Consider the following 24,172-nt stretch of genomic DNA (forward strand, 5'->3'; position numbering starts at 1 on the left):
TGATTGGTCGGCTGGAGCAGTGTGTTGTGATTGGTCGAGCGCTTCGAGTGTGTTTGGGAAATGTCCCGCCCCTTTCCATAACCGCCAGTTTAACACACTACTAACTCACTCAACCAGGCCCCGCCCCTTTATTCTGCACGTGAATTATTATAATGAGGAATATTGTGACGTGTTCCCGGAAGAAACTCAAGATACACTGGAGGCGTTTCAGGAGTTCAGAAACACTGACACTGATATAGAGAAGAGCTGGAGCTTCTTCATGATCGAACAGCAACATTAAAGAAAGTCATCTTTAAAGTTAGTTTAATAATGTCTCCTCTCTCTGTGTCCTGATAGCCGACGAGACGTCAGTCGCTGACCGCTCCGTCTCCGAACACGATCTCCTGGGAGGAATACATCACCGCTGAGACGGGAAAGTACGTCACATATGAGTGTTTTCACAATACACAACATTTGAGAGCAGCTTTACAGACAGTGCACGAGTCCACATTACAGTCTCCGATGTTCTGTCCGCAGGGCTCCTCATCTGGGCCGAGAGCTCGTGTGTAAAGAGAGCAAGAAGAACTTCAAGGCGACGGTGGCCATGAGTCAAGACTTCCCTCTGGGCATCGAGTCGTAAGTGTCCCGCGCTCACTCCTTCCCGAGACTCCGCACGTTCACTGATGATCACGCCTCATTCCACTTGTTTTACAGGCTGTTAAATGTTCTGGAGGTCATCGCACCCTTCAAGCACTTTAATAAACTCAGAGAATTTGTTCAGATGAAACTCCCACCTGGATTTCCTGTCAAATTAGGTAAACAGACACATTTATCATATTCTCTTATTACATCATAAATGTCTTTACTGTCACTTTTGATCAATTTAATGTATCCTTGATGAATAAAAGTATTCATTTCTTTCCCAAAAGGAAAAAAAGTACTGACCCCAAACTTTTGAACGGTAGTGTTTAATGTTTAGTTAATAAATAACATATTAAAATGTTCAAATAGAAAACCGGTATTATAAATTGTAATAGTTTTTCACAATATTACAGTTTTTTTTTTTTTTGATCAAATAAATGGTGAGCACAAGAGACTTTTTAAAAACATTAAAAGTCTTACTGATCTCAAACTTTTGAACGGCAGTGTAATGTCAGCTTAATTTATACAGCACTTTATATTATAAATATATAATTAAATATATATTATTAATTAAATATAGATTGTTTCAAAGCAGCTTTACAGTGATGATAGGAGATTATAGTAACAGATTGTTTGGCTTTTATACAGTGTGTATGTATATATATATATATATATATATACACACACACACTGTATAAAAGCCAAATATATATATATACGTGCTTTCAATCGATAAAAAAAATTAACTAATTAATCACATTTTTTCTGTGATTAATCGTGATTTAAGCGCAATTAAAAACAAAGTTCTTATGTTTTTTATATATTTTATATTTTAATAATCTCACTGTTAATCTCCAAATGAATGTAAAGACAGTATATTTTAAATACTTATTTAAAGGGGTGGTTCGGGATTTTTGACATCGGACCTCATTTTTAAGTCAGCCTGGTTGTTATTCATTAGGGGAGACATTTTTTAGAAAATATTATCCAGTCCTAATATTTGGATAGTTAGCCGATGCTAGGCTAGCGCGAGTCAAGGGTAGATGTTAGCCAGCCATTAAAAACCGTTTTACCCACTCCACAGTGCACCAAACGCAAATCAATTATAACACTAGACTATCGATGCAAATGTCCGTTGAGAGAATAATGTTAGAAATCAAACTTACCTTTCATCTCAATGATCCCAAAGGAACTAGTTTCTCAGCAGCTGCGGAATGTTACTTTGCTCCAGTTGGTAATGCGGCAAAAAGTAAACACAGAAAAGAAGCGCTCTACAGTGTGTGCAGTACATGTGTGTACCGGCTCACTCGGTTGCCTAGGTAATCAATATCACTCCGCTGCTGCTGTAGACAAGGCTTATGATTACAGGGAACAAATTATAACTAATGCAATGTGATGAAAGGTAAGTTTGATTTCTAACATTATTCTCTCAACGTACATTTGCATCGATAGTCTAGTGTTATAACTGATTTGCGTTTGGTGCACTGTGGAGTGGGTAAAACAGTTTTTAATGGCTGGCTAACATCTACCCTTGACTCGCGCTAGCCTAGCATCGGCTAACTATCCAAATATAAGGACTGGATAATTTTTTTTTAAAAATGTCTCCACTGATGAATAACAGCCAGGCTGACTTAAAAATGAGGTCCGATGTCAAAAATCCCGAACCACCCCTTTAATGGCATCTTTTTATGAAATGGACAAAAATGTATAACACGTTACCGTTAACAGCACACACATATATAAATACATTTCCAAACTTTTATGTTAGATACGATTAATCGCGATTAATCGATTTGACAGCACTAAAACACACTGCGTTATGTTACGATGATGATGATGATGATGATGATGAGATTCCCGCCCGCAGACATCCCGGTTTTCCCCACCATCACAGCCACCGTGACCTTTCAGGAGTTCCGTTACGACGAGTTCGACCAGTCCATTTTCACGATTCCCAGCGAATACAAAGAGGATCCCAGCCGCTTCCCAGACCTCTGAGCTGTCCCAACTTACCCCGTCGACCCCGTCTCCACCTCCTCCCATCTCCCGAGACGTTTGCGGATGGAGACCAGCGAGTTTCATGTAGAAAACACTTGTAAACACGGACACAAAGGGATCGTGCTGAAGGAAAACGGGTTCCTCGTTCGCAGCTGCACTACATGATAAACTGAGTTTCACGAGGACGAGGCGCAGATGTGTGGAGCTCAGGACGTACGATACGCTAGAAACACTTCACATCACTGTAACTGGCAGGAAATATGGCATTATAAATTATTACATAAGCCGCGTTTTCATATATATATATATCTTTGTACAACTGTTACAAACTTGTATACTTCACTTAAAGGAAACGTGTATATTTAGGAAAGAAGCGTGTGTGTGTGTGTGTGTGTGTGTGTACATGATTTGAATTGTTTGTCACCGAATACTATGTACATGTCATTTCTACAGTGTAAATACCAGCTTGTCCTTTGTGTTTCTGTTGCATTATGGGAAATGGGCTTGTCACTTTCTCCTTCACTTTGCTTTCTCACATCCTAATAACTAGTGTTCCTGAACCGGGAGGAACGACGTACAGAGCCGGATGTAAATGTAGCAGGAACGGGAACTTTCAGCCGCTGCATCCCGTCGGTTTGGTTTCACTTTTTCACCTTGATAGATGGATGTAAATAATTTAAATTTAAAAATGTTTTCCAATGTAGTATAATTGACATGTATAACTGACGAGTACGTTTATTGAGATATTACTGTGACGGCAACGACATCTTACTGGAGTGTTTTATATGTTTTTGCTGTGTGCCGAGGGAAAAGGAACTCCTGTCATGTTTGCACCAGCAAAATCCCATTGGAAAAACAATATTTTTGTTTCTTGTGTTTCGTTTTTTCTCCTCTTCAGAATGGAAACAAGCTGCAAGTTACACTTCCATGACCCACTACTGGCTAGTGTGGAAAACTCTTGTGTTTTGCTGTATTCCTTTTTTATTTTTAATACCAGCTTCTTTCCCTGTGTTTGTTTTCATTGTTTTTAGATTTGCTTTTGTCTTCAGTACTCAGATTTTCTCCCAGATGCATTGAACTCCTTGATGTACAGCAGGAACCTTGTATGAACCTGCTGGACTTTTACATGACAAATTGTAATTAATAAAATGTCCACGTATCAATCTCTTGTGAGGACTTGTTTTGGTCAAACTGTTTTATTGGCAAGATGATATTCAGACTCATGAGGGGTGACAAGGGTGGTGTTTTAAAAATGAACCCAGGTGAAAAAAGGTAACGTTACAGAGAATTGTATAACTATGGGTAGGGCCTACTGTGTCAAAACGCTACTCAAAATTTAATTGGGTCACTTTTAAGTATCCACATTTAATCGTTCTTAAAAGTAAATGTTGTCGTTTTAGAAATTAACTGATTAAATATTAACTTAAGATTGAAGTAAATTTAAAAACTGGTTCAATAAAAATTCTCAAAGTAGTTCTAGAAACATATCAGCGGCAATATTCAGAATACTTGATTCTGATTGGTCAATCGCGGCGTTCAGCGGGAAGATATTCCACGAATTTATGCAAATACTATTCAGACCGCTGATAATTCCACTCGTATGCCTCAGAAAACTTAAATATAACTTTAATATGGTTCTGCTGTGCCGAATGTTATGTATATTGCATTGGACTATTTTTTTCGTAGCTAAAGCAAAGGCAATTTTCAGGTAAAGTATAGAACTCGTTAGCTTTGAGTCGTTACTTTTAACTCCTATTATTGTTGAATTATTTTAAATATGGGTAGCGTTAACTTTTTGCATTCGACTAAACCAATCATGTGTTATTACGTTAATGTAATGTGTGAAGTGTCATACCTCAGAATTTCGCGCCATTAGATTGGAGTGTGCGCGCGTGATTATTTGAATTCAGTCACCGCAAAAATGTTGGACTTGACAAATTGAAAGCAGACAAAAGACCTACAAAAACATTTTGGATACAACGGGAATCAGACTCAAAGGTGAGTGTATAATTTCTTCTTAACATGCCTAGCAATGGAGAAAATAGGAGCCAAGAATTTTTTTTATGAAGTTTTATTTTTGTAACATTGCAAACCGTACAGATAAATCAGTTTCTTAGCAAACTACAGTCTATGATGACGGTGTGTTCACTACAGATAAACACATCGCAGCAGATACAGCTGGACTGTCGAAAGACCTGCGAGAGAAAGTAATCCAGTTTACGTGGTTTCACAAACGTTCTGCAACTTTAAAAAGACAAACACCTTCCACCTAACTGAGGCTAACTATAAAAAAACGAATGCAATATCATTAAAAGAAAAAAAAGAGAGAAAAAAACACTGCTTGACAATGTTATCCAAGCACTTTTAATCAGAGGGTAATTGCTTTAAATAGAAACTGCAAACAGACACAGCGAATGGTTGTTTTTTTTTCCAGGGAGAAATCGACTTTCTACACTAAATTTACAGTATAACACCGTTCCACATCATCCATGACGAAAGAAACAGCAATAAAATCGGAGAGGACATTTTAAGACGAGCATGTACCAGTAAATACAGCAGATTCTGAGGATGCAGTTTTAAAAAAACCAAAAAGGGAATGAGCGAGCTCAGAGGGGAAAGTTTTCAGACTGATCTAGGACGAGCTTTCCTCCATCTAAACTCTATTTAACAATACATCTCAAACACTGATCAGTGGGAAAGGGCTGGTTCAGTCGCTCATGTCCATGTCTTCGTCTCGCTGGTCTTCGCTGTTTCCGTCCGACTCGCCACGACCCGCGTCATCGGCACTGTCTACTTGAGCCTCTTTGACCTGCGGCGATGAAGCGGCGTCTGAGTTTCTCTCTCGCTCTTCTTCATGCTCGCTATCGTAGCCCTGCTCTTCCTCGTCGTAATCCCTGGTCACCTGCGGTATACAGAATTCAGAAGCAGTTTTAAAGGTGCAGATTGTAATGTTGACAGCTAGTGGTTGAAACGGGTATTGCAATCGACAATGAAAAGAGTCGCAACAAGCCTTGCACTGTAAACGCATCTACGATATTTATCTGCATTTTAATATGCCTCGTCATTGAGCTTTTTAGGTCGGGTAGAATCTGCAAACTCTGACCCTGTTTGTATACGTCCAGCTTCTATACATCTATGTGGTGTTTTTAATCTGCTTTAAGACAAACCATGTGTAAGTTCATAAGTCGACAACATTGCTGAGTATTTCCTCCTTAAAACTGCAGTGAACCAAAGAGTCTCAAAAACACGCTTTGAAATCGCTGGTGTTTCTGACGTCACAAACTACCTTGTAACCAATCAGATCAACGTGTGATCGTCAACCAGTGGATCTCTGAGCTGAGGGAGTGAGTGGAGGTGGGGCTCATTTGCATATTCATAGAACCGCGCATACTAAATGAGGCAAGGGTGTCGAGTTACATTCAAGATATTTTCCTCAAAGAAAAAACATGTTTAAATATGTAATTTTGGCGATTATAGACGAGTTAAGGGATACAATTATTGACTACAGGGGACTTTAACAAAATAGAAATTAACCATCCTAATCAGATGCCATGTGGCAAGAGTCCAGCGACAAGCAATTTGTCCAGATGCGAAAAAAACAAACAAACAAAAAACACCCAATCAGAACAGCATGTGGGCGGAGCTTCTATGCAAATGCACTGCCCTCACATCAAAATGGATATATAAATTCATACATATTACACCATTTTAACATTAAAAACACATACTGAGTGACAATTCAATATAGAATACCTAATTTCCTATCATTTATTTAAGATCAGGTGTAAATGCCCTCCGAAACACTTGACACGGATTTAAATCCGATCCCTCAAATCACATCAGGAGGAGATCTGAGACACGTTCCAGATGAAACTGCACAAGTGTGAACGCATCTGGTTGTTGAAACCCCATATGTAAATTTTACTCCTCCCAAAAAGTTAGAAAAAAAACACGCGAGAGCGCATTATAGGCTACAGGACATATTATAGCCAGATGTTACGGCGCTACCGCAACACGCATTTAGCAAGCCAACGCGCAAACTGCCGCTAGTAAAACAGAAAGCAAGTCGCAGACGCTTAACACACAATCATCTTCTTCATTAAAAGTAGTGAGACTAAATGTTCTTACCGGTGCTGATGCCGCTCTCTCTCCTATTGAATTTAGCTGATGATAAAAAAAACAAAAAACAGCTCATATCTGTTGCTTTCGCTGACGTTAACTTCGTTAAATTTGCATATAGCGTGGGAACTGAAGATCGGATTTATATCCGTTTTGCGGGCAAGTGTAAACGAAACCGTTTTAACAAATCAGATGAAATGAGCAGGTGTAAACAGGCTATAAATATCACACAAAATGATAATTAAACTCTTTTGGTAACACTTTACAATAAGGTTCATTAGTTAACATGAATTAAGAATGAACAATACTTAGTACATTGAAATTATATGCTTAATACGTTATTAAAATCAAAGGTGGTATTGGTTAACATTAGTTAATGCACTGTGAACTAACAGCTGGACTTTTATTAACCAACATTAACAAAGATTAATAAATAGTGTAACAAATGTATTGCTCATTGTTAGTTCATGTTCATTAATACATCAACTAATGTTTATTAATGAACCTTATTGTAGAGTGTTACCAATTCTTTTAACATGAAATATAGCATATAATCAGTAAATGAGGTTATAATGGTCACACTTTGTATTCTGTTGCTCAAGCCGTGACGTTGCAGAACCGTTTCTAAAACAGAACGACGTCACGGCTGATCAACATTACTCGTACCTTCACATCTCCCTTCTCACTGTCAGACTTCCGGTCTCGATCCCGGTCCTTGTCTTTGTCTTTGCTCTTCTTGCTGGTGGAACGTTCCCTTTTTTCACGAGTCCTTTCCCGATCGTCTTTCCTGTCTCGGTCACGGTCTCTCTCGCGGTCTTTATCCTTCTTTTTCTCTTTCTTGTGTCTGAGAGAAACATGCGGTTTTTGGGGTTAAGGCGGGTCTGAGACAGGTGACGTGAGTGAGTGTGTGTGTGTGTGTGTGTTACCTGCGAGGAGACGGGGAGCGGGACAGTTTTCTCTTGGGAGATCGAGACTTCTTTGGTGATCGAGTCACGCTGCGACTTCTCCTGTGCCGTTTGCTGGAGAGAGAAACATGTGCTGGATCAAGAGGAGCTCTGACCTGATGTAGACCACAGTAAATCGGGGTGCACTTTATCAACACCTCTTTATGCGTTTGGCTATTCATTTACACGACAACAGACTTCAAAGTGCAATTTTTTTTATTTTTTATGATACCCTAAACTACAAAAACGCAAATCTGTGAGAAAGGGTTACGTCATGCACATGCGTGTTACGTCTATAGGTGTGCAATATCTCTTTACAAAACGACATCGCCATCTACTGGCTTGGCAGCAGAATACAGGGTTCGTACAGATACTGTAAAATCAAATTCCCACGTACTACAATCAGAGATCTCATTTATCAAACAATATCTTATCTTTTAAATTCTAAAAAAGGTAAATGGATAAAAATAAACAAAATGGTACAAATAAAGTGCAGCAGATGCAGTGACTCCGGTAACTAATCATTGAAGGGATACTATCACAAAGATATTGCTTTCCTTACTCAAACTGATTTTTTTCTCCCATTAATATATGATTGAGCTGAAGAATAAAAGCTGTATCATATACTTGGATATTCATATGATCAATATCACGCTCATAGCCATGGAAAATAACTATATCAGACGGACTGCATCTTTAATTTTGTGTGAAAAGATTGGGGGTTTTTTTATCAATAAAATTAACAATAAATTTCCCATATATTTTCTTTTAATAATTAATAAGTACTTCATACAAATGGCTGTTTTCAAAGGTTTTCCAGGACTTAAATTTCCTAAGTATTGAGTATATTAAATACCTTGTAAGATCCCGGTTTTTAGTCGTTTTCATGGACCTGTATGAGTGGGGATCGTATTGACAACATTATCATCTGTATATGCAGAAAACGCACAGGAAAAACTTCTCCGTTTTTAGCACATCGTTGTAGTGTAAACGTACCCTTAGTTTCACAAGATGTACTTGTGAAAAAAGGTTGAATAAACTCAACGGGACTTTTTTTTCCCGGAATGTGAAAATGCAGATTCCAGTAATAATGAAATTTTAGATGATTTTTGGATGCATCAAAACTGGGGATTTTTTATTACTAAAATTTAATAACCATTAAAAAAAAAAAAAAAAAAAAAAAAAGCATAATGTCGTTGGGCTGTAACTCACCGGCTGGTGCTGCGGGACCGTCTGGCACTGCTGTAGCTTTTCGGTGGAGTTTTTGAACGTTTTCGGATCTTTTCCTCCTTCCTCCGATCTCTACATCAAAAACAAAACAAAAGTCTTTGAAGAAATGGACCACTAGCATCGCACCACTAACCCTGAGAAACCAGAAGCACATCTGACATGGTTTCACTTAGGACTGGGCAAAAAAAATATAGATTTTTCAATTAATCGTTTTTTAAAACGTGGTCAATTCAAAATCAATTCTCAAAGGCCAGAAATCGATTTTTCCATATTTATTTCTCGTATGCACTGTATGCATTTGAAATATAGAGTTGGGTTCTGTTTTAATGTACCCAAGTGTACCAAAAAGTAAAAAATAAAAAGTTTAGCCTAATATTCATGTTTTATGGCTTAATTTTTTTATTAATTAACCACTTGTAAACTTATTTTCACTGTTCTTTATAAATAAAGGATTTGTATTAAATCTATATTCATTGAGTTGAATCGAGAATCAAAATCGAATTGAGAGCTTGCGAATCGAAATCGAATCATTTGAATCGATACCCAGCGTCTCAGTGTTCACACTATCCATCCTAAACAGTGTGAGATTGGAATAAGTGTGTCCCAAAGCATAGTATGTTGAAAAGAGTGTGCCAGAAGTCCACACATGATCTATTTCTGGTGGATTTTCGAAGTGTGGATTTCGAAGTGTATAACAGCTAATATTACCCACAACCCACTGCGCTTTGGAGGAGGAACTACAAACACAAGTGTTAAAAAAAAATAACTACAAAACATGGCGGTATGTGCAACTTGACCGTGAGAGGTTTAGATGAAGGTTTGAGTGACTAATCAAAGTTTAACCTGATAGAAAAAAATATGTATATTGTTATCTGTGTCATATTTCATATGTAATAACGTGGACTTTTATAAAGATCCGTTTCGCCATTAACTTCATACATCATTATGCATTAGCCTAATATGAGGAGAGTCTCCACATGAAAGACCCGCGACTGTAGACTTTTAGGGGTAGTATAAGTAGGCGAATTGAGTCGCAGCCCTAGTTTGACCTGATGACGAACTCACCTGGACCTGGAGCGTCTGCTGCGATCTCGTGAATCGGTCCTCCTCCTCCTCGGGCTCTTCGACCTCCTCCTGCTCCTGGACCGAGACCTTCGTCTAGAATGACTCTTAGAGCGCCTACGGTCACAACATATTCAAATTAGCCCAGGACTGGATATGAATATCAGCTTAAATTGCTGATTAAAGTGTCTTCACGAACCTGTGTCTGGAGCGGGACCGGGACCTCCTGCGTCTGGATCTGGACCTGGATCTCGAGCGCTTGCGTTTATCATCCTTTTTACCTGAAGAAGCAAACTCTTTAGCACAGCGCCCTCATTTAAAACTAAAATACAGTCGAACCAAAAATTATTCAGACACCAGATATAATTTTATATTTTTCACTAGTGTGATCAGGACACTATAGTTCATTTATGTGAGTGAGGAGAGCAAAATAAAGTAAACTGTGACATATTACACCCAAATATTCTTCATACAGAGACTACCTGTAACAATTTGGGACTAAAAATGATTCGGACACTTTGACCTGATCATGTTTTGCTGAAGTGTGTTTTCTTTAATTGCTAATGCTCTTTTTACACACAGACTGAACAAAATGAAGCATTGCTTGGTGATTGGTTGAGCTAAACTGGTATTATCTAATTGTGTAGTTGTGTAGATATTCAACATAATTCATGTGTGAGACAGTCTAACAGAAGGACGGACAAAACCAGTCAAATATCAACTGAGTTCTGCTCATATTTTATTACCATTTTCTAAACTATAGCGAATAAACTGATAATGTGAGAAATGTTGATGGTGTGTGAGTAAATGTGTGTTTGACTGTATATAGAGTTGTTCTAGTGTCTGTCCACTCACTTCCAGGCTCGATTGCGGCGGAGATCAGAGACTGTGCCTCTCTCACTCTCTTCATGGCTTCTTCAATCTCTTTATTGGAGGCGTCCGCCTTCAGTCCCGGGGTCAGATTCAGCCCAGCGGCGAGAGGGTTCAGCCTGCAATCACAGTAATGTACCGATGAGAACACACTGAACCTCAATTAGACGAGTAGAGCCCCATGACAGGCCAGAAATAAAAGTTTGGTTTCACTCGAAAAAATTGTGACAAATATTCTGTAGTCCGTTTCAGGAATACAATTATTTGGACATGCTTTTTAGATTACTAAAATTGAATCTAACCATTAAAATAAAACATTAAGGATTAGTTTCACAGACAGGGCATAGATTAATCCTTAATTAGGACATTTAAATAGCTTTTATAAACATTACTGGTGTTCATCTTAATACAAAACAGTGACACTGATATATTTTACTTTCAGTTCAAACATGCATTTCAGTCTGGGACTAGCTTAATCCAGAATAAAACAAATCTGCTTTCATACGGCTCTTGATGATACTGATGGACTTACTTGGGGTCTATGGATGCCATAAGCTTCATAAGCTGCTCAGCCGACAAAGTCTAAGAAGAAAAACACATCAGATTAGTGAAATGGTGAAGCATATCTGGTCTATTGTTGAAGGAGCTGAAAGATGTCAAACCTGAGGGTTTATGTTGGGCGCTGCCATTGCAAGAGCTGCCATGGGGTCCAAGTTCGGCCCTCCAAGACCGCCAAGAGAAACACCACCAATCTGGCAAAACATCAACATCATTATTGTCTAAAGAGGGCGAGCGTCTCGTTACATTAGACGCGTTTCCATTACAGATTTGCGCATATTTGATGTTAGGTGACTAAAACACAATTTTTCATGAATCATGACAACGGATGTTGGTAGGTATATCCCAGTCACCGCACTAGTCATTATTATTAATGGAAAGAGACGCAAGCGTGTTTTCAAAGCATTAATGGCAAGGAAAGACTCTTATACTTGTGAGCGGCACATATGAGGAGTTTCTGGGTGTTTCTCAATCATTTCTGCTTTGAGGTCTTGATTGTTGCTTTTCTTTGAGGTTTAGAATCCAGTATTCCTGTAATACTTTTGTCTTTTATGAGTTTAATAAAGAACTCCGGCTCGTCTTGTGTCTAAACACCACGTCATCTACGTCAGGTGACTGTAAATGCGCAAAAACGGTTTCCACTGCAGTTTTGCGAAATATTCCTTTTTTGAATTGCCTGAAAAACCACTTCATGCGAGCGTAAACTTTAAGCCAAATGGGAGTTTTTGCGAAATTGACGTGTTTCCTTTGGGCGTTAGGCTTGCTACGATAGTTGGCGTTGACAGTGTTCAGAAGCAACACCGGTTACATCACTTGTCCACCGCCACCCACTGTCGATTTGATTTTTTTAAATTCTTTTATAAAATCATTAAGTTCAGTTAGAGAACAGACACTATTCTCTAACTACATCTCAGCAACAGGAGTCCAATTCCATTTCATCACGAGAGAGAGGAACTGATATTTGGTGTCTAAGCGAAATGTAAAAGCGCCTATTTAAGCAAATTTGTCATTGTACTGGTCATTGTTCTTCATTAAGAATAATAGGCTTAATGAACTCCCCATTCAAGCAATCCAAATTATTCAAGCTAATTTGAAAGTGAAACTAAAATGCACCATTTTTCTACGGGCAAAACAGAGCGAGCGTTTTCAGTTCATTACTATGTAAAAACGCTCCGGACCCGTGGGGTGAGCGCATTTTAGTTTCACTTTCAAATTAGCACCAATTCGGAGGCGGATTGCAAATTTGACTTTTGCCTTTAAATTAGCGATTTAAAAAACTCACTGGTGATACCAGTGATGTCACACGTTGATTAAACGTGAAAGAGGAATCAATGCGGTGTTCGAGCGCTTTCTCTCCCTCTCTACAGATAACACGTGAGTCCCGATTTTCGCCTCTTCTTCAGCGTTTAAAATTGTTTGAAAGTGTAAATTGGCAAAAACACAGCGAAATTATTAACTTTCACTTTATGATGGTTAAATTTAGCGGTTAATCCGCGAATCACATGCGTGCCGAACCGTGGGGAGCCGATTCGTACAGGTCACGGATCCAATGCGATCCATTCCACCCCTATTGTGCAGCTGAGACGAGCATTTAGACAATTTTGTGTGTATGTGTCCGTCCAAGGCCAAGGAAACGCAAAAGAGGAATCAATTCGGTGTTCGAGCGCTGTCTGAAACACGCCTCTCTGCGCACAGATAACGCGCGAGTCCCGATTTTCGCCTCTTCTGTGTTTAAAATAGTTTGAATGTGTAAATTGTCAAGATTAAAAATGATAAACTTTCACTCTATGATGGTTAACTTGAGCACACTCACAGATGTGACGGGATTGGGCGTCGGGAGGAGTCCGCCTCCTGGCAGTAATCCTGCGACGGCATTGGCTGGAGCGAGCAGTGACAGAGCCTTGGACTCGTCAGGAATCACTCCTGCAGGACAGAAACGCCACAGTTAAACCACGCCACGGCTCTCGCACCACACACACACAAACAAACAGACCCCTTTTTTTTCCAAGTCTATATTTGCACTGACATCAGTACTCGCTTTTTCAGAGGAAGCTAACACATGAGGTCCCTTAACAAAAGCATGAAGTGCACAATACTACAAAAAAGGAAATGACACTAGACACACTGCCAAGATGTTATCACCTGAACTTGATTTTTTAAGTCATGAACCAAATGTAAGCAAGCACAGCCGGATCTCCACTGGGATGTGCTCTCAAGTTTCATAAGTTGTATAATGAACAAGCGACTCAGGTCGGCTGCTTCGCTATAAAGCACACAGAGACATCAAGATAGACAAAACAGAGTTTATGATTTGGGTGTCAGCATCAAATGACAAGTTTATTAATCCACTGATGGTGTGACTTACCATGACTAATGCAAATAACATTTGTTTAGGGGGCTTTTGCTGGTTATTTGAGAGCTAAAACTGCCTTTACCTTTTCAAGCACATCTAAACTCATCTATCTAATGAATGTGTGTGCTGGATTGAGACACATTATTATAAAAAAAAAAAAAAAAAGACGTCTTCCAGCAAAAGCCCATTTTAAACTCAACTACAGACTGTCAAATGCTAAAAAAAAATTATATATCTAGAGTTAAATGACAAATGAATGTCTAGTGAGTGCATGGAGTCCATTGGGCGAGCGCCTCTGAAATTCATATCTCACTTCAAACATTTCAATCATCACTTACACACACACACACGAGAGAGAGAGAGAGAGAGAGAGAGAGATGAGAGAGAGAGAGAGAGAAACAGGACAAGCTGCAGAAGACAAAACTGTTGGGTGGCATTTTCTGCTGGGCCTGGTTTACAGGACTTGCAGAACCAGGGAAAAGAACTGGAAAACACAACAACAAAAAACAGAAACGACCGTTAAAAAGCGTCTCAGGCCTTTTTCAGTCATGTGGAGAGGAACAAAAGAACATTCTCAGACTGTTTCTTACTCAAAAAGGGAGGTTGGACTAATATCATAATACGGACAGGAAAGCCCTATCATTATATCTGATAGTGTGCATATATGTGTGCATAAACACTCATGCAGAAATGCGCTACATCTCGTCTTACCGTAGATTATCTCGTGTCTGATTAGCATGCAGTTCAATCAGAAATGTAGAAACCAACAAGGATTTGAGCCTAAACATTTGTGCTTTGCATGATTAGATCGATCGATCTTTGTCTGTGAACTCGAGTGAATTCAGTTGGAGACACAAGAGAGAGAGGATTATAGTTTACAGCAGGGAAACACGTGGGCTGGCCGCTTTTATTTGTCTACAGGGTCACACTCAGACATCTGCCGGCTCTGCAATTGCCTTGTTCACTATAAAAATCACACACACAAATGACAAAGAGAAAAGTTTAACAAAAAAAATGAAACTAAACTGGGAAAGGCAATGAGTTAAACATGAGCTCCTGCCATTCAGGGGGTTCATTCCCATCAACCATCTCACTGATATTTCTGAAATATACGCTGCCGTTCAAAAGTTTGGGATTGGTATGATTATTAATGTTTTTAAAAGAAGTCTCTCATGCTCACCAAGACTGCATTCATGTGATTAAAGTAAAGATGTTTCTCTTTTTTTTGTGGGGGATTGAAAGAAATCAATACTTTTATTCATCAAGGGTTAATTAAATTGATCAAAAGTGATGGTAAAGACTTTTATAATGTTACAAAAGTGTACATGACTTTTCAACATTGATAAATGTTTCTTAAACATCAAATCATCACATCAGAATGATTTCTGAAGGATCATGTGACACTGAAAATTCAGGTTTGATCACATTGATTTTAAATTGAAACGATATTACCGTTTTTTTTGTATTTTCAATCAAATAAACGCAGCCTCGCTGAGCAGAAGAGACTCTTTCAGAAACATAAATCGCACCGATCGCAAACTTGTGAACGGCACTGTACAATCACACGTACGTCTACGTCGAGGTTTGAGCGACGGCCGCTGGGATTCACTGCACTAATGCCGTCGTCTACACTGTGAAGGGATCGATCACGTGTCTGAAAGTGAACATGAACGGCACAAACCTTCGGCGAAGGGGACGACGATCAGCGCTCTGTCCACGAAGACCGTGTTGGTCAGATGCTGGGAAACTCCGACTGATTCCGGCTCGTGGAACTTTACAAAACATACACGTGAAGTCACAGGCAAGGGAGAATCACTGAAAGAAAATATAGATGCTTTTGCAAGATGTACACACACTTGATCACACACCTCCTGCAGTTTTTCAAACACCGCAGAGAAATATTCATCATGTTCGAGCAAATCATCATCTACGGCATGTCATAAAGATCCAAGATATCCGGCTCAGTTTTAGATCTGCCGGCTTCAGAGCAGATCCACCAGCGGCCTACCTTCGCTGCAGATATGATGACGCCAGATGTTTTTCGATGGGTGAAAAACAACAAAAGCACAGAACAGAAGTTAGCTACTGGAGAACCCTGCATTCTGCCTGCCTGAGCAGTGAAATCAACATTTACTGAGTCGAAATGTAGTTCGATGCCTAGAAATGAGCTGTGGTTGTGGTGGCGTCCGATACTGAATACTTCTCTGGGCAACTGAACGTCCCCGGATGACTTACTACTTCCGGCGGGATTCTGAAGCGTGTATTCGATGGACACTTTTCTATCCCATGAGGCCACAGGAGAGGATTTATGAATGGTGGTGAAGCGGCGCAACTGACGCTGGTAGGTCATGTGACTAACAAAATGGCGGATGTAGTTCGTCTGAACCTCATTCATACTACCTATATTTGTACTATACAGAAAGTAGTTTTTTTTTAATGGTCAAGAGTAGTATCTACTCAGTATTCATTTAGTGCGTATGTACAAGTCTATGGAAGCCCATTTCCACCGCATTAAGATAAAAATATAATCAGAATTTCTCATTTTAAATCTCATGATTATGGGTTAGGGCCGGTTCACACAGAACACATTATGGCTAAAAGATCTAAGTCTAAAAATGCGTTATAACAAAAAAACAAAACTTATTTTAACTTGAGAGCGCGATTTCATGCACGAGACTGCAAAAAACGCGAGACTTGAGCGCAAAAACACGTCCGTCTTGCGCGTTTACATTGAACAACAACGGAAAAGTAGTGCAGTTCAGTGTGAAATGCTCCTTAGTATGTCAAATTCAACTTTTTTGTCGACTTCATTATATCATTATGGTTCATTAGTATGCCATAATTTCGACTTTTATATAACATTACATTGTTATAACTAACATTTAGCAAAACAAGATAATGTGGCGGAAACGTGCTTACGTAATGACGCGCAGACGCAGATAAACGTGCGTGACGTCACGGCTCCTTTATGCAAGAAAGCGCCAGTACTATAAAATGCACCCAAACTGTAAAATATGCGTCTGCTTTTATTGTTTTAATCATTAGAAATCATTATGACGAGGGCTAACGCTCACACGTGGACAAGCTGGAGATAAATTAACGATATTACTCAAACAAATGAACAAGCGATGACCCGTTTAACCGGTTAAACTTAACGGATGGATTTGTGTTGTAGTTTGTGCGCTAACTTACATCTACACTTGCGAGAATAGATTGAGCTAAACTATGGTTGTTTTGTGCCTATGAATATGTATATTTGCACATAATCAGGTTGAATAGACAACATTATGGAATTGTTATACATCCAAACTGCCGTATACGTGTATAAAATGTACTCTATATTGAAAACGGAGTGATTTATAACTCATTTCTACTCACTCTGGTGGAAAGAGTTTGAGCTCGTCGATGGTTCCGATGAAGCCGAACAGGGTTCGCATCTGCTCCGCGGTGCTGCTCGGCGACACGTTCGTCACCTGGATCACATTGGTGCTGGACGTCATTATGGCTCCGATCTGATGATGGTGAACGTCAATCGAAAGACATTTAAATCCGTGCGGTAGAAACGCGATTTTACTCGATTTCGCCTCAATGGATTCTTTATCAATCGTCTCGCGGCCTTCTGCCTCACGCGCGCATGACTGCGGGACCTGTAATGGCGCTCGTGCTGCGGCGTGACCTGTGAAGCGCGCGCTCATAAGAACATGGCGGCTTCTATGGCAGATTTCAAAATAAAGGTTTTCAAAATACGTCCTCATTGGGGTTTCAACCTGGGGACCCTAGAAAAATGTACAAAATGAACATGAAAATAAATTAATAACACCAAATTATTATGATATTTATTTATAATTAAATAATATAAATTACATTGGCTTAATTTGACATTACAGTTTATTCTGTTTTCTAAAATCTGGTCTGTAATCATGGGATTAATGAAAGTTACTTTGTTACATTTTTCCTCACACAAACTCTAAACTTAAAACGATAAATTCTTGTCTGTTTCTCTGTATGATTTGTATCACCTGACAAGAAATATGGACATAAATTACAACATGTAAAAAAAGCAACCTCTTGTATCAGTTAGTATCACTACTATAGTTTTTGTTTATATTTAATTTTTTTTAAATATATTTTCCGTTTTCATTTTAAGTTTAATAAAAGTTTTAGCAACCTTGTGCGTTTTGTCATTTTTATTAGTTATTTTTAATGCCTGTATATTTTTTTTGTTATTTTAGTAGTCAAACTACATGAAAATAATAATACAAATAAAAATAATAAAATACGTTATTTCATATTTAATCCTTGTTGGTTTTCGTTATTTCAAGTAACGAAAATGTTTTTCTCACGGCTTTAGTTTTTTTATTTCAGCTAACTATACAAAAATAAATAATAAATGGAGTACAGACTTATTTTGGGAGAAATCCTTTGGGAATATAATTTTTTTTATATATATATATATACAAAAAGAAGCCAGTGTTGTAACCATCGTTCATATTTTCTAGTGTAAAAGTCTTTTGTTGTGGACTTCCTGTATGGCCGTGACGCGGGCCGGAAGTCGTCACTCAGTGTCAGCAGATAGGAAATGGAGACTGAAGGGGCCTCATCGATACATCAGCGGTGTTGAATGTGATCGATTACTCAGATGCTGATGAACGGAACCCATGGAGCCCCATGAGGAGAAGCCCATCATCTACACGATGGAGAACAAACCCATAGTGACCTGTGAGTGAATGTTATAACCCTCATAATACTGTCAGCTCGACTGCAGCGGTGTTTTGGTGTGTTGTGATGGTTCACACTGACATCTGATTCATAATATTCCTCCTGTCAGCTTGGAAATATCAGGGATTTTAAAAAAAGATTATGAGTTGTACATTGCTTTCAGCGGGACATTGCATGTAAAACCTGGCTGCAAACCGAACGAATCGGTTCTTATTCCTGAATCGGTTTTAATTATGTTTTTAGCGAATCGGTTTGAATCAAAATCATTCGTCCTGATGCCTCCAAATACAGTCACTTTAGCACAGTATTTATTGATGTTTCATTTGTTAATGTTTTCAGCCCAAACTAACAGTTCATTGCCTATTACTGAGTTTCCTAAACATGAATATAATTATGACAAATGTCTGGATTGGCAAATATCTACCTGTAAATATCAGCTACATTAAGTATTTAGTATCATGTTATATGTCAAAGTACCACAGTTCTATCTTCTGATACCTGATACGGAAACAGTACTTTCCTGTACGTAAATATACGAGTCACAGCTGCTGTGTGTGAATTGTAATTTATTTATTTATTTAAACTCTAAACTGTTTTTTATTTTTTATTTCAGTTTTATATATTTAAGTACCTCAACTAAAATTAAGACAATTAACAACTTGTTGAAATAACATGCTTTAAAAGCTTACATTTTTTTTCAGGGAACGTTTGTTTTTATCTCAAGTAACTGAAATGTTTTTTATGCTTATAATTGTATTAAATATGAATATGAAAGGGGCAGTAAGTGATTTCTTAGAAACGCTGTTGGACAGAGCACCAAATCACACTTGTAGCCAATCAGCATGAAGGGGTGTGTAAACTCACTAGGAGGGAGGGGCCTATGTTGCATAAGCATGTTTGAGAATTTGGGGGCGTGGCTATAGACCTTATGTAGCCACGCCCCTTTTCAGCTTGTTGTCTTTTGACTTCTGGTCTGTATTTTCACAGCGATTTTGCGTGTTTATTAATGAACGGCTCGTTTTAAAATCTTCCCGGTCAACTGACATTTGTTAAGTCATCTGCTTTAAACATTACAATCCTCATGATAACTTTCATTTACATTAAGTAAATCCACTTAAAAAGCTAATTACTCCTGGACAGCAATGCCATAGAGATATAAAGAGCGACCGCAAAAACGGAAGTTAAAAGACAATATTCTAAAGATGGCGGCGCCCTCGTTTCTCTGGCGCATAAGGTCTATAGGGGCGTGTATGTTTTTGTGATTTTAAACATCAACAGTGTTTCTCTGAAATTGCTTACTGCACCTTTAAATGATACATGGCCATTAACAAACATGTATGAGTAAAGAATGCAGCACTGTAGATTTTTGTTAGCGGTTTCACGGTGAAATATAAGTGACAAACATGAGGTGTGTGTGTGTGTGCTGATCAGGTGCGGGCGATCAGAACCTGTTCACGGCCCTGTACAGCTCGCTGACCCAACAGCTGCCCAGAGAACCCATGGAGTGGAGGAGGTGAGATATGGCATATTCTCTCACTACACAGCGGATGTTTTATTATATAGCCTAGGGTTATGCTCTATCTATATTTCTATATGTGATCCCCATGAAACAGGATTGGCATCAGATCTTTCATCTTGTGATGCACATTCGAGTTTAGAATCAGTGTAAGGTGGGGTTTGGTTCTGTGCATCGGTTGTTAATTGGATGTTGAGTTGTGGGCGTGGCGCTCAAACCTGTATGTAAATGAGCGTGAGCTTAAGGGGCGGGGCTTAAGCGCACTAAATGATTGGAGGATCCTATTGTTTTGCACAGCGCTTTTCACAAGCAGCGAAAAAGCAACAAAAAAAATCATGATTGTTAATGTTTCTAATATGTTAATATCTTCATGCCTTAAGCCGGGTGCACACTGTGCGATTTTCCCCGCGATTTGGCCGTCTGAGACAAAGTTCATGGATATTTCGAGCAAAGTTTCATGTTGTGTCGAGCAGAGGTGGGGGACTCGAGTCACATGACTTGACTCGAGTTGGACTTCAGTCACAAATTTTAGGACTTGAGACTTGCTTGACAAATATTTATAAAAAAATTGACTTGACTTTGACTTTATATTCATGACTTGAGACTTAGTTAAATGACTCGAAATAACTTGCATTCTGTTAAATAAATATCTGTTTTTGAACGCACCGCAACCTAACCACGTGACGCAGCAGGCAAGCAGAGAGCGCTAGCAGGCTTGTTCGACTTGGAACTGGCACTGCACAGACTAGGGGTGAAACGGTACATGTATTCGTATTGAACCGAAACGGTACGGGCGTCACGGTTGGTGCATGAATTAACACGGTATAAAAATAAATAACACTCACGTGCAAATGAATGAATGTAATGCGGAACTACTGTTAGATACGCGAGTTCTTAATAGTCACCTAATCTGTCCCGCCTAATAATGAACAGGCTGCGAGTGCGATGTCAAGATTGCAATGCTGAAATATGTTGTGTGTGTGTGGGTGTTGGTGTGTGTGAGAGAGAGGCGTGGGCGCGATCGAACAGTGGAAACATAAAAACATACTCTTGTTATTTAGTTCATAGTACAGGATATCATTCAAACTGCAAAGTGTTTACTTATATTTGTGTACACTCGCAATAAAACACAACCTTGTGCTTTTGTCAAACTGTAAACTTTTTTTTTTTGCAATCGTACACCGTCTAATAATTGGTCTTCAGTGTTAGACTTTGAGTGAAAAGCCTATGGATAGTTTTTGGGGATGCACATAAAAGATTGTATACACCTTCACACACACAAATAAAAAAAATCATACAGACTTGCGAACCCAACCATGCATCCACAAATAAACAAAACAAAACAAACAAAAAATTAATAAAAACCTTGAACTTCCAAGCACAACCATGCACATGCAAACAAACAATACACTCTTCACTCATACAGATGCTCACACATTCACTCACAAATATTAATCACACTCAAATCACCTCTCTCTCTCTCTCTCTCTCCACACACACACACACACACACTCACACACACATGAAAAGTCAAACTCAACCATGCACGTGCAAACAATACACTCTTCACTCATACATATGCACACACATTCACTCACTTTAATCATACTAAATCAAATAACCTCTCTTTCTCTTTCCTTTAAAAAAAAAAAAAGGAAATATCTAACTTGAGGATGTATTATATTCATGTTCCATAAAGGGGATGCTTGTTTGAAGAATGCCATTTGGTGGCATAGAAACCATTATACTTGCATTGATTAATACTTTTTAATGGTCTTCTGCAATGTTTGAGGCATATTTAGGTACAGCAGCTGTTTCAATATTTTATATGCTTTTATGTTGGCCTAATTTCAGTTACATTTTAGGCTATGTAGTTTTACATTTTTTTTTTTTTTTTTTATTGTATTAACAACTCAGCTGTATGTGGAGTCCTTTTGAGTAGAAATGCATATTGCAATTTTTTTGTTGCAAATAAAAATCCCATAGTCCGTAACTACTACAGCTTTAACTTATTTTAATATATAAATTCAGTTAAATCGTCAAACATTTGTATGACTTGCCAGTGACTTGCTTAACCCAAGCTACGACTTGACATGAATTGCTTGACATAAAGCAGTGACTTGACTTGCTTTTCACAAAATTGACTTGGACTTGCTTGAGACTTGAAGGTTAAGACTTGAGACTTGCTTGAGACTTGCACATGTGTGACTTACTCCCACCTCTGGTGTCGAGCCTTCTTAGTGTTTTAAAAATAGCGATTTTGATGCTATCATAGTCCTGCCCCGTTCACTCCCATTCAAAAGGCAATTTGACCGAAAACTAAAATACTTTCAAACTTAAAAGTGGCGTTTTCATTCTAATTATGCTTTTAAATGAAAGTTTGCCTCGGGTAGATTCACAAAAAGACCCTAGGTTGCATTTTGGCGAGAGTTACGCTTTAATCAGAAAACATGCGAGTGTGAAAGCAAAGCATAATGCACAGTTCTGCTGGTGATTATTTAGTTTACTGTTAAGAATCTGAATCCAACCTCTTAACGTTTTATTTGGAGGTTTGGAGAAAATCTCTTGCAATTTATGTGTTTGTTCAACTGAACATGTTTTCCCATGAGCTTTGTTGAAAACACGCTCTGTGTGAACCAGCCCTCACACATCAGACATGATGAGAAGAGAGGATATCAGATATTTCTTTCTTGTTTGAGAGTCACAAAAGAGCATTTTCTTTCTTCTCTTGAGACTTTATCCTCCTCCAGGACGTTAATGTCGCATCTAAAGCCGCTCCACCGGAGCTGTGCTGTGAAATCCAGCTGTGATCTCCCATGATTCATGTCTTTAGTTGTTCAATTCAAGCCGTTTCCACGTCATGTTCAGCTGTGGTGTGATGAGATGCCGTTCTGTTGTGTGCCTCTGGAATAGGGAAGTGATTTCTGTCACATGATCTTTCAGAACTGGAAGGAATGACGGATATCCAGTCATCAAGGTCTTCCTGTTTAGACCGTCAGCCTGAAAGAACCAGCTCTGGAACTGTCTCAATATGTCTTTATATCTGTTATTTGACTTAAGTGATTTCATGTTGTGTTCAGAAGAAATGCATTTAGAAGGGATTGATTAACGAGGACGTATTATGCCCTTTTGCACCGTCTTGATGTTGTTTCAGGCTCTGCTAGAACTCGAATGTTGATTATTCTCCTCATATTCTCCATTGTTGCGGCTCCTCTCTTCCCAGTCTGTCAGTAACGCTCTGTTTACTTCCTGTGTCTATGAAGCCCCTCCTCCTGAAGAGCACACTGTGCTCTGATTGGTCGGCTGGAGCAGTGTGTTGTGATTGGTCGAGCACTTCGAGTGTGTTTGGGAAATGTCCCGCCCCTTTCCATAACTGCCAGTTTAACACACTACTAACTCACTCAACCAGGCCCAGCCCCTTTATTCTGCGCATTAATTATTATAATGAGGAATATTGTGACGTGTTCCCGGAAGAAACTCAAGATCCAATGGAGGCGTTTCAGGAGTTCAGGAACACTGACACTGATATAGAGAAGAACTCTTTCATGATCGAACTGCAACACTACACACTGAAGAGAGATGATGAACACGAGGAAAAGCACATTAGAATAATGTTCGGCTGATGTCAATAATCAGTTGTTTTCAGATCTGTTCAGTTGAGAACAGCACAAGTGTGTGTGCTGGATTTAACCTGTGTGTGTGTGTGTGTGTGTGTGTGTGTGTATGTGTGTGTGTGTGTGTGTGTGTGTGTGTGTGTGTTTCTCGTCTCAGGTCTTACGGACGAGCACCAAAGATGATCTACCTGGAGGCTAATTTTGTCCAGTTTAAGGAGGAACTTCTTCCCAAAGAGGGAAATAAAGCGCTGTTAACGTTCCCCTTCCTGCACATCTACTGGACCGACTGCTGTGTGAGTCTCAGATCTGAAACAAGACCATAGTTGTGTCCCACATGACATACTGTGCGCTGTGCACTCTTCTATCTAGAGTACGATCAGAGTCGGACAGCCTCATTCCTGCTGCTAAACAAGTCCCCCTGTAGTCAATAATTTTATCACATAAAACTCATCTTTGATCAACAAAATGACCAAATGTTTTATCTTGAATAAGGGCCTATCACCCTTGCCTCATTTAGTATGCGCGGTTCTATGAATATGCAAATGAGCCCCGCCTCCACTCACTCACT

At 39.0% G+C, this 24,172-nt stretch overlaps 3 protein-coding genes across 6 annotated transcripts in view; 2 read left to right on the forward strand and 1 right to left on the reverse strand.

Annotated features, from left to right (window-relative positions):
* The window catches only part of ankrd13c (ankyrin repeat domain 13C), a 24,812-nt gene extending 21,021 nt beyond the window's left edge, over positions 1-3,791 (forward strand). Inside the window, exons 10-13 of the mRNA XM_081357283.1 lie at positions 337-416; positions 517-615; positions 694-794; positions 2,489-3,791. Coding sequence (XP_081213409.1) covers positions 337-416; positions 517-615; positions 694-794; positions 2,489-2,619 — 411 coding nt within the window. The 3' untranslated portion in view covers positions 2,620-3,791. The remainder of the gene's footprint in view (positions 1-336; positions 417-516; positions 616-693; positions 795-2,488) is intronic.
* Positions 3,792-4,681: 890 nt separating this feature from the next.
* Positions 4,682-17,467, reverse strand: srsf11 (serine and arginine rich splicing factor 11). Of its 4 annotated transcripts, XM_081357279.1 has the most exons (14): positions 17,134-17,464; positions 15,437-15,570; positions 13,216-13,325; positions 11,507-11,596; positions 11,377-11,426; positions 10,830-10,963; positions 10,174-10,255; positions 9,978-10,091; positions 8,895-8,984; positions 8,539-8,574; positions 7,665-7,757; positions 7,405-7,582; positions 6,748-6,783; positions 4,683-5,521 (listed from the first exon to the last, which is right to left on the reverse strand). In XM_081357279.1, exons 1-14 carry the CDS (start codon positions 17,448-17,450, stop codon positions 5,327-5,329), a joined length of 1,659 nt encoding a protein of 552 aa, XP_081213405.1. In that variant the 5' UTR covers positions 17,451-17,464; the 3' UTR covers positions 4,683-5,326. The 4 variants fall into 4 exon arrangements, with proteins under 4 accessions (XP_081213408.1, XP_081213405.1, XP_081213406.1 ...); XM_081357280.1 differs by lacking the exon at positions 6,748-6,783; XM_081357281.1 differs by lacking the exon at positions 8,539-8,574 and having other exon boundaries at positions 17,134-17,434.
* An 842-nt stretch (positions 17,468-18,309) lies between these two features.
* Positions 18,310-24,172, forward strand: part of trappc10 (trafficking protein particle complex subunit 10) — a 34,392-nt gene continuing 28,529 nt past the window's right edge. The window contains exons 1-3 of the mRNA XM_081357284.1: positions 18,310-18,474; positions 19,906-19,987; positions 23,762-23,897. Coding sequence (XP_081213410.1) covers positions 18,414-18,474; positions 19,906-19,987; positions 23,762-23,897 — 279 coding nt within the window. The 5' untranslated portion in view covers positions 18,310-18,413. The remainder of the gene's footprint in view (positions 18,475-19,905; positions 19,988-23,761; positions 23,898-24,172) is intronic.

This window comes from Scardinius erythrophthalmus (genome assembly GCF_964197995.2).
Source record: "Scardinius erythrophthalmus genome assembly, chromosome: 25".
NCBI lineage: Eukaryota > Metazoa > Chordata > Actinopteri > Cypriniformes > Leuciscidae > Scardinius > Scardinius erythrophthalmus.

What these genes read in the sequence shown, in the direction of transcription:
- srsf11 (XM_081357279.1), bottom strand. Translation starts at nt 17,450, where the DNA reads ATGAGCGCGCGCTTCACAGGTCACGCCGCAGCACGAGCGCCATTACAG. An exon ending in CGCCCAATCCCGTCACATCT is followed by an intron (nt 11,597 to 13,215) that starts GTGAGTGTGCTC and finishes ATGTTTTGCCAG; the next exon opens with ATTGGTGGTGTTTCTCTTGG. An exon ending in GTGAGAAGGGAGATGTGAAG is followed by an intron (nt 6,784 to 7,404) that starts GTACGAGTAATG and finishes TTTTATCATCAG; the next exon opens with CTAAATTCAATAGGAGAGAG.